Source organism: Sinocyclocheilus anshuiensis, unplaced genomic scaffold (genome assembly GCF_001515605.1).
Source record: "Sinocyclocheilus anshuiensis isolate Anshui unplaced genomic scaffold, SAMN03320099.WGS_v1.1 scaffold1339, whole genome shotgun sequence".
NCBI classification, from domain to species: domain Eukaryota; kingdom Metazoa; phylum Chordata; class Actinopteri; order Cypriniformes; family Cyprinidae; genus Sinocyclocheilus; species Sinocyclocheilus anshuiensis.
Genome location: NW_015539932.1, coordinates 576229 through 587413, shown reverse-complemented (window position 1 = coordinate 587413; position 11185 = coordinate 576229). Strand labels below are relative to the sequence as shown.

The following is an 11185-nucleotide window of genomic DNA, read 5'->3' as shown; positions in this document are numbered from 1 at the left end:
CGGCCTTTTTTTTTACTCCCTAATATCGGTATCGGTATCGGCCCCAAAAAACCCATATCGGTCGGGCTCTAGTCTATACAAGGCTTGTTTGGGCGCTGCACGCTGAGTTTACAGCGGACCTTTTAAAATAAACAGTGTAACTTTTATGTTTGATTGACTACATTTTAGTTTGATGATGAATGGCTGAAATGTCGCCAAGCAACTAGAACTAATGTTTTGTGTGTGCACGAGGCGCCCGCGTGATCAGATGGGTTTATTAAAATAAAGATATAAAGAAAAGAAATAAAATGCATTGAGTGTCACGAAAACGAGTGTAGCCTATACTTGTCGCACAGTTTCTTTTTCCTTTTGTTAAGAAGAGAAATATATTTTGTGTAGTCCTATTTATTTTATTCCTTTTATAGACTTGATTTCGGTTTTTCTCCGTTCACCGAAGCACTGCAGGTGCGTGATACCACAATGTGTGAATCCTCATGGTCTGTTGTTTATGCTGCTTTTCGCACATATAAAGCTAAAGCCCTGAAAAAAATTACATTCTAATCTTACTGGTTAACGATGGACTAATGAGCTTCGGTTGTCGGTCAGGAAAATAATCTAAATGAACAAAATTCTGTCATTGTACAATTCTCCACCAGATTTACTACACGAGTTGAGACCTGACGTGAGGTTTGATTGTAGCCACCGCTCACATCCATATTGATAAATTCCAAGTTTTGCGTAGAAACGACTGTACGCCCACTTTTCTGTTGTACGTTCATTTCGTATATTTCTGACTACGGTCTCTTAGTTTAGTTGGTTTCATATGTTTTAAACCCATTTGATTGAAGTTGCTTCAGTCTGTTTACATTTCTAAATTTTCAGTTTCTCAAGCTTAACACATCCTTTCACAGCGCTCAGCCACGGGTTGACTCGACCCAGCATGTGTTGTCGTTGCTTTATTACGGTCATCATCCCTCTCCACGCTGTAATGAGGTTGTCGTGGAGTAAATTCCCGTCCGCCACGCTGCAGATAGATTCTGGCCCGGAGCGGCTGTTTCTGCTCAGCACGGAGATGATTGCACACACTGCGAAAATGACTTCACTTATGGTCTCTTTGGCCCGTGCAAAATAAAAGATTTATCCCCGGATGTACCACCAAACATGGACGGAGACCAATGGGGTCACTTGGGGTTGTGGGGTGAAACTGAAGTATAACTACAGGTATGGAATGACATGAAGATGAATAAATCGCCACTTTGGAATTATAAGGTTCTATCTACATTCTGAGCGGTTTTGAGATATTGAGCTTCAAAGTTTTTGCATTCCTTATACTTTCTAGATAGAGCCTTTTTTTTTTTTTTTTTGAGCTGACAGGAAGTGAAATACCCGTAGTGCAACGGCATTGTATGTCGGCACACTGCCCACAAGGCTATCAGCGCTGACTGAACCTTTTTGTTTTCTAAATAAAAAGTCTGAAAAAATTTACACAACTAAGAATAAGTCACAGGATAAGAATATGTGAATAACTCAATTTTGACAAAAATGTCAGATAGAACCTTAAAATTCTAAGGCCCTGTTTACACTAGTGCGTTTCCAATTTAAAACAGCATTTTAAAATGAAAACGATCCTCGTCTACACTGGTGTTTTCACTGTGTTTCAGAAACGTTCTCTGTCCACACTACACAACCAAAAACGCATGTCACATGACCATTAATGCATGTACAACCATAGATATGTATAGGTAGAGTCTATTATTTAGATGGCGGACGCTTCTACGTGCTTTGAGCGGTCGAATGGGGATTCTACCTATACATATCTATGGGTACAACAATGAGCATGATGTTATTGTTTACACGGTCATCAAGGATACGCAGAGCAAATGTGGGCAGCCACGCCATCGTTTTCAAAAGTCTCCGTTTTGGTCCGTTTACACTGAAACACAACCCCTGAGTTTTCAAACTAAAACGGGGTCTGCAGCGTTTTCAAAAGTCTCAGTTTTCGAGGGTGTAAATGACAGGCGTAACCGTAGAATAAGTTATGTGTTTTAAAACGAAAACACACTAGTGTAAATGTTGCCTAAGGAGACAAAATGTTGACAGAATTGTCATTTTTGGGTGAACTCGTTTTAATGGTACAGTAACAAAAACATAGGGTCATAAGGGCAAAAAATGTAGGAAATCTAATCTAAAGCTAATAAAGTGAAAGTGTAAAGCTAAATAACTACAGATTATGACTGTTTGAAGAAATCAAAAACATTCTACAGTATGGTTAAATATGTACTCTTAAACTGTCAAATCCACATGGCCAGTCCAGGCAGAAAAATGTTTTAGCTAGCTCAGCTCCAGCTTATTTATTATCATGCATATACACCCACACAACCCCTTTATCATCTAATGTATATTTGTGTTTTTGAGAGATTGATTGAGCTGTTTCCAGAGAGAGGTTTCCAGCTCTTAACAGGATGGCTATTGAGTTTGGATGGGCTAAATCAGATTTTCAAATGTGCTTTTTACAAGCGCCATGCGCATGCATTAATTGTTCACTGTAGAGTTGGCCTCTGCTGCCATGGCAACCGCTGTAGGCTCTATAGCCACGCACAGCAACGGCCCAGCTTTTTTTTACTCCCTAATATCGGTATCGGTATCGGCCCCAAAAAACCCATATCGGTCGGGCTCTAGTCTATACAAGGCTTGTTTGGGCGCTGCACGCTGAGTTTACAGCGGACCTTTTAAAATAAACAGTGTAACTTTTATGTTTGATTGACTACATTTTAGTTTGATGATGAATGGCTGAAATGTCGCCAAGCAACTAGAACTAATGTTTTGTGTGTGCACGAGGCGCCCGCGTGATCAGATGGGTTTATTAAAATAAAGATATAAAGAAAAGAAATAAAATGCATTGAGTGTCACGAAAACGAGTGTAGCCTATACTTGTCGCACAGTTTCTTTTTCCTTTTGTTAAGAAGAGAAATATATTTTGTGTAGTCCTATTTATTTTATTCCTTTTATAGACTTGATTTCGGTTTTTCTCCGTTCACCGAAGCACTGCAGGTGCGTGATACCACAATGTGTGAATCCTCATGGTCTGTTGTTTATGCTGCTTTTCGCACATATAAAGCTAAAGCCCTGAAAAAAATTACATTCTAATCTTACTGGTTAACGATGGACTAATGAGCTTCGGTTGTCGGTCAGGAAAATAATCTAAATGAACAAAATTCTGTCATTGTACAATTCTCCACCAGATTTACTACACGAGTTGAGACCTGACGTGAGGTTTGATTGTAGCCACCGCTCACATCCATATTGATAAATTCCAAGTTTTGCGTAGAAACGACTGTACGCCCACTTTTCTGTTGTACGTTCATTTCGTATATTTCTGACTACGGTCTCTTAGTTTAGTTGGTTTCATATGTTTTAAACCCATTTGATTGAAGTTGCTTCAGTCTGTTTACATTTCTAAATTTTCAGTTTCTCAAGCTTAACACATCCTTTCACAGCGCTCAGCCACGGGTTGACTCGACCCAGCATGTGTTGTCGTTGCTTTATTACGGTCATCATCCCTCTCCACGCTGTAATGAGGTTGTCGTGGAGTAAATTCCCGTCCGCCACGCTGCAGATAGATTCTGGCCCGGAGCGGCTGTTTCTGCTCAGCACGGAGATGATTGCACACACTGCGAAAATGACTTCACTTATGGTCTCTTTGGCCCGTGCAAAATAAAAGATTTATCCCCGGATGTACCACCAAACATGGACGGAGACCAATGGGGTCACTTGGGGTTGTGGGGTGAAACTGAAGTATAACTACAGGTATGGAATGACATGAAGATGAATAAATCGCCACTTTGGAATTATAAGGTTCTATCTACATTCTGAGCGGTTTTGAGATATTGAGCTTCAAAGTTTTTGCATTCCTTATACTTTCTAGATAGAACCTTTTTTTTTTTTTTTTTGAGCTGACAGGAAGTGAAATACCCGTAGTGCAACGGCATTGTATGTCGGCACACTGCCCACAAGGCTATCAGCGCTGACTGAACCTTTTTGTTTTCTAAATAAAAAGTCTGAAAAAATTTACACAACTAAGAATAAGTCACAGGATAAGAATATGTGAATAACTCAATTTTGACAAAAATGTCAGATAGAACCTTAAAATTCTAAGGCCCTGTTTACACTAGTGCGTTTCCAATTTAAAACAGCATTTTAAAATGAAAACGATCCTCGTCTACACTGGTGTTTTCACTGTGTTTCAGAAACGTTCTCTGTCCACACTACACAACCAAAAACGCATGTCACATGACCATTAATGCATGTACAACCATAGATATGTATAGGTAGAGTCTATTATTTAGATGGCGGACGCTTCTACGTGCTTTGAGCGGTCGAATGGGGATTCTACCTATACATATCTATGGGTACAACAATGAGCATGATGTTATTGTTTACACGGTCATCAAGGATACGCAGAGCAAATGTGGGCAGCCACGCCATCGTTTTCAAAAGTCTCCGTTTTGGTCCGTTTACACTGAAACACAACCCCTGAGTTTTCAAACTAAAACGGGGTCTGCAGCGTTTTCAAAAGTCTCAGTTTTCGAGGGTGTAAATGACAGGCGTAACCGTAGAATAAGTTATGTGTTTTAAAACGAAAACACACTAGTGTAAATGTTGCCTAAGGAGACAAAATGTTGACAGAATTGTCATTTTTGGGTGAACTCGTTTTAATGGTACAGTAACAAAAACATAGGGTCATAAGGGCAAAAAATGTAGGAAATCTAATCTAAAGCTAATAAAGTGAAAGTGTAAAGCTAAATAACTACAGATTATGACTGTTTGAAGAAATCAAAAACATTCTACAGTATGGTTAAATATGTACTCTTAAACTGTCAAATCCACATGGCCAGTCCAGGCAGAAAAATGTTTTAGCTAGCTCAGCTCCAGCTTATTTATTATCATGCATATACACCCACACAACCCCTTTATCATCTAATGTATATTTGTGTTTTTGAGAGATTGATTGAGCTGTTTCCAGAGAGAGGTTTCCAGCTCTTAACAGGATGGCTATTGAGTTTGGATGGGCTAAATCAGATTTTCAAATGTGCTTTTTACAAGCGCCATGCGCATGCATTAATTGTTCACTGTAGAGTTGGCCTCTGCTGCCATGGCAACCGCTGTAGGCTCTATAGCCACGCACAGCAACGGCCCAGCTGCTCCTGCGGCGATGACACTGTCCTGTCTGTCCGCCCCATGTCACCATGGCGAGTCCATGTGTGCATCTCACTCATTACTGATAGTGTCGCTGTTAGCCAGAAGCGAGAACTGTCATCTTGGATATGCTCATAAATCTCAACAGTTTGCATCCTACTGTTTTAAAGTCCACCATACATGGGCAACAAAGACAAAAAGATGCATGAGTGGATATGACTCACTTTGTTTTCTCTTCCTGCAGGCTAGCCAGCTTGGAGTGTACAGAGCCTTCGTTGATAATTACGAACTCGCCGTGGAGACCGCAGAGAAGTGCTGTCAAGCAAACACACAGTTTGCAGAGATCTCTGAGGTAATGCCTACTGGAGTGCTCAAGGTCTTGTTATTCTAATACGGGAACAGATACCTCTACCCAAAATCCCCAGCTTAGAAGGAATAGAATTAGTACCCTAAGAAATCTGTTTTATTTTTTCCCAAATTCTGTTACATTTTTTTCCAAATTCCATTTTTCCCGTTTAAATTTTTCTAGACTCTGTTTTAATGGTTATATTAAATTTTATTAATCAAAAAGCATGTCTAATTAATTGAAATCATGAAACTTGCACAATTTAACAGCAATTTAATAAAAGTTTAACAAAAATTACATTTTTAAGGCTCTAAGAAATTTTTTTTGTTGTTGTTTTTTCCCTCAAATTTAGTTTTATTTTGATCAATTTCTGTTTTTCATTAATTTTCCGGATTCCATTTTAATAGTTTCGTTACATTTTAATAATCAAAAGCATCTCTAAATAATTTATTTTATAAAAAACTAATTTATTTATTTATTTATTCAGAAATTCTGTCTTGTGTATTTACATTTTTCTGGTAAATTAATTCTGGTAAATAATTTTACTGGTAAATATTCCTTAAAATAATGTTTTAATAATGTTAGTGCCTACCGTATGTAGATCAAATGTGACAAGCTAATTTATTCATTTAGTCTCTCCCGAAAGGGATTCTTTCAATATACAGAGAATAGAGGAGATAGAAGTTGAATATACACCACAACAGAATAAGTACACAGTCAAGTATTTAACAGCAAGTTTTGCTTATTTTTACATGTAATGTTTGGATTATCATGTGCTATTTACAAGTCTGATAAGCTCTACAATCTACATAGCAATCCATCTATCATAACCAGCTATCATTTGTCAGGAGAATATCTGCTGTAATATGGCGAAAATCGTTGTTCTGTAATAGTAATCTGATGTTCTTTATGAGATCACAGTTACCAGCCCTGCATGATGGTGTGCACTTCACAGGTTTATTGATCCTGAGTTTGTCTCTGATATCTCTGCAGAGTCTCAAGGTCAGGAGCACCAAGGAGTGCAAGGACCTGACAGCCAAATACTCACTGGAAGGTAAGAAACAACAGGATGGCATTTATTGTTTTCATATTATATGGTCATTATTTTATCTGTAGTATTTTCATTGAGCTTATTTGTTGCACATTTTGCTCTCAGCATGTCATGTCGTTCCTTCTTTTAAATTCAGTTGCATAAAACCCATTGAGTGGGTGGATTAGATAAGGTTTCAAACATCGGCATTTGAGCCTGTGGTATGAAAGTGGCTCTTGGGAATAATCGCCCACTGTGTGTGTTCTCTTCTGTCTTGTCTTTGCCAGCTCTGCTCTATAAACCAGTGGACAGAGTGACCCGGAGCACGCTTGTTTTACATGTGAGTCAAATTTATCATATTTTCTTTATGCGTTAGATAAACGTTTATGTTTATCACTTTTACTATTGCTCATATTTAGGACACGTTCCAATCGCAAGATAGTGCCTTGGGAAGTTTACTTTCCTCTGCCATCTTAAGTGAGATTCCAAGTTGCAAGGAGTATATTTAGTCCAAAGGGCACTGTAAACAACATAGGGAACAAATGTACATCGACATATAACTTCATAGGAAGTGGCTCTTTTATTAAGAAGGTGGGATTAAGGTGCCCTGGACGTGCTATATTGGGTGTTGCTGTTTCTCCCATTCATAGCAATGCTTGGTAGCATTGCTATATATGTACAAACCGTCTTGGTACATGCTGTGTGACAGCCGTTTTCTGTGTGCGTGCTTCGGATGTGTGCGCTCAGAAAACCGTATATCAGAATTTTAAACTAATATGATATAAAACGCATGATTTTAGTGCGATAGACATGATCATCAAAACCAAACAGATGTTTTTTAGCAGAGTATCTGATGAACCAACTGTTCCCTGTTCTGGAAAAGGGGGCGGGGAGCAGCAGCTCATTTGCATTTAAAGAGAGATACACGAAAACAGCCTGTTTCTGCTTCCACTCAAACTAGGCATTTTCAAAATGATATAATAAATGATCTGTATTTTGAGCTGAAACTTCACAGACACATTCTGGGGACACCTAATACTTATGTCTTGTAAAAAGGGGAAATAATAGGTCTCCTTTAAATCTGTTTTTTTTTTGGTTGAATGTCTGTGTTTGTTTTCTACAGGATCTTCTGAAACACACACCTTCCAGTCACCCAGATTACCCCCTCCTGCAGGATGCCCTCCGCATCTCACAGAACTTCCTGTCCAGCATTAACGAAGAGAGCACGCCTCGCCGCCAGTCCATGACAGTGAAGAAGGGAGAGGTGAGTGCAGAAACCCCTCCTTCCTTCCATCTTACCCCTCTCCCTCTCTCATAAGTCCTCCATCTTGTTTACGATAGAGAGTGTTTGTCAAAAACATATTTTTATAGGGCACAGAAATGTCAAAATTCAGGCCGCACATAGTGCAGGTGCCCTGAAGCCATCCAGTCAATGAGCTCCCATCAGGATATACAGCCAGTCATTAACATCCATCTCAGAGCCGGCCCACCCTCTGCTCTCTGCACAGCCTATCCTTGGGCGACTCTGCCAACTCTCTATTTCACACTAGCATATACTCTCCATCTCCACAGAGGGTTTATGCTATAAATAAAACATCCTCTATTTGTTACAGAACTCTTTGCTGCATTTGAGTTGTTTGTGCTCAGATTTAGTGGGATTTATTTTTAATCATCTCTTCGGTATCTGCTTACTAATGCTCTTGAGTAATGATGATGTCATTAGTTAAAGGCGGTAAGAAAGCGCATACCCTCGCTGACCCCAGCAGAGAAGATCACCCTTAAAGAGAATTATCTTGGAAAGATACATTTGGTTTTCGACACAGAGACTTTCTGTGCCGCCCCCTTCATTCCAGCAATGTTAGCCTCAGGAGAGTGGCAGATGAATTGTTGCTGTGTGTGATTGATGGCGAGCAGCGCTTGCGTGTAATTTGCCTTAATGAGCCACCTCGCTCTGACTCGCAACTCATTGATTATTCATAAAAGGCCATCTTGTGTGGAGTAGACTCCGCCTACTTCGAGTAAACAGTGAGGAGGAGTTTGCTACCGCTCTCTACACCCCTCCCGCCTTCCTCCCTCGGGTGCATGCGGACAGACCAACTGATCAAATATTGATAGTGTGTGCATGAAAGGAACTCATGGAAATCAATGTGTTGTTGTGGAGCTTATTGTCTTTCAGTCCAGTCTAAGAAAACACAAGCCTTAGTTTACTTTCCTTTTGTTTTTATAGTTTCTTGATGATTTAGTAACCATGATTTCTTTATTAGCTCAGGCCTGCATCACTATTAATTACTATTGCTCATACTTCAGGGATTTAAAGAGACCATGATTATTAAACTTTGGCATGTAGCTCTGGCATCTGGCACTGTTTAGCTTGTAGCATTTAAAGCGTATCTGTTTTGTTTGCTTGTAGGTTTTTTGGTATAGCATTTTTTATTTATTTACACAAAATAGTATCGTTTTCAGCCATTTAATAGTTTCCTGCTGTAACATAAAAATAATTACTGGCTTATTGGTATCGGCTGTAATTTTTATATCAGTGTACTTCGCTTTATTGTTTCATTCATTTGTTTAATTTAGTTATTCTAGAGATGCATCTAGCTTGAGTGGAGAGGTACAGTATGGTGCCCTAAGCTTACTTCTTTGGTTGATGCCAATGAACAATAATCTCATTATTTAAGAGTAACTTCAGAACTGATCAGTGGGCAGCTAGAAGCATTAGCATGATTGTTCAGGTCATGGTTGCATTGATTAGCTATGGGCTTCTAGTGTTACCCGTGCTGGAAACTGGAGGTATGCGGGTGAGAGAGAGAAGAGATTCAGGGTGGCCCCAGAGGCCTGCACTAGCTGGGTCGAAGCCACTTAATTAAAATGCAAATGAACCTGCCGATTTCAGAAAGCAGCTTTCAGCATCTGTGATACACGCTCACAGAGCGATGCATGATGGGCTTTGTATGTAGCTGCACACATGTGACATTGCAGACTGTGTACGCACACACACTCATTCACAATGTAAATATGTATATGAAGTGTCAGCACTATGCACAAAAGACACATAAACGCACAGAAGCAATCCAAACATGCTAATGCCTGAATATACACATCAAATGTAAATGCATACACAACCTGATGACCTTGGGTTCGTCAAAGCCACCTGCTCTGTTCAAAAGACCATCACAAATGTATGCACATCAACAGGGCCGTGCACAGACCTTTTGAGTGGCATGTGCTGAGTTCACTGCACTCAGTCAGTCAAGACAGGGGGTGGAGTTATGAGGTTTGACTGACAGTTTGAGCGGATCCAACAAGATTTAGTCACAAACTCTTTTTAATACCTTTCATTCGCTAAATATATTTGTAAAACAGACAGACAGATGTAAAGGGTGACCAATAGCATTGCTTTATTGAAGAACAAAAAAAAAGGGCACTTCGGAGTGTAAGGACAAAAAGGGCATGTGCTCTGCACAGGTTGAGCCCTACCTGTGCACGTGCCTGCACATCAACATATACCACACACAGACTCATGTGATGAGCATTTTGCTGTACCTTTAGGACACAGAGGTAATTTAAGCACATAAAAATGTACTTTATTCTTTATGAACAATGTAATGCTGTCAGGGATATGCCCGTAATACTAATAAAAGTAATAATTTTAAGTAGCTTGTTATGTTAAGAAGGCTAAAAATGTGCAACCCAGAGGGGTGTCTGTCTTTACCACACAAACACAAACTGTATGACCCGCTCCGTTTTTTTATTCTGAATGGCTGTGTTTAATTTTCAGTGGTTTCAGTCTGTTTGTAGTGGGTGATTATGAGAAATTGCTATTGTCATGTTTGTACTGGAGGCAAACTGTTGGAAAATGTCATCTGATGTGCTGAGACAGCTCATTTGAGCGTCTCGTTTTTTACAGAGGAAAAAAGCACATCATGTTCACTGTAGACTGGTAAGATACTGGTAAAGATTTGCAAACAGTGTACAGTACAAGTGTTTGCAGAAGAAATTTAAGATACCAAGCTTGTTTGTTTTTGGACATGTGTGTGTGTGTGTGTGTGTGTGTGTGTGTGCGCCTGTGTCTTGCAGGGTGAAGAAGAAAGAGAGAGGAAGAGAGGCTTTGCATTTCGTTACAGTGAGATTGTTCTGGAAATGCCAGTCATGTAAATGCTGATATATAGTGCTCTTTGAAAGAAACACAGTTTAGTGTCTGCTGCTGGGTGCATGTTTTTATTGTATTGTTGATTGTTGGATAGAAAGTATAAGGGAAGGAACAGCTTATAACGTAAAGCTAACAGCTCAGTGGCCTTTTAAAGGTACAGTGATCTTTGTGCACTCTGTTTTAGCCTTTAGAGTTTAAGATAATATTTTTGCACTACCTCTGTGCAAATAAAATAAAATAATACACACAAACATCAAAATAATAATAATAATGAAATAACAAATACCAATAATTATTTTTACCGTGATTATATATTTGTTATAAATTACATATTTTTCACTATAGTAATAATTATATATTTTTCACAATCTATAATATAATATATTTTTCACAATAATAATTAGAATATTTTTTTACTATTAGATTACTACCTAACGCTCACTTAAAGGGGTCATATGATGCGATTTCAAGTTTTCCTTTCTCT

The 11185-nt window shown here is 39.1% G+C and overlaps 1 protein-coding gene across 1 annotated transcript in view; it reads left to right on the top strand.

The window, feature by feature from the left end:
* Positions 1-11185, top strand: part of LOC107686901 (breakpoint cluster region protein-like) — an 80420-nt gene that overhangs the window by 53407 nt on the left and 15828 nt on the right. Inside the window, exons 5-8 of the mRNA XM_016484047.1 lie at positions 5420-5527; positions 6515-6575; positions 6839-6891; positions 7675-7815. Coding sequence (XP_016339533.1) covers positions 5420-5527; positions 6515-6575; positions 6839-6891; positions 7675-7815 — 363 coding nt within the window. The remainder of the gene's footprint in view (positions 1-5419; positions 5528-6514; positions 6576-6838; positions 6892-7674; positions 7816-11185) is intronic.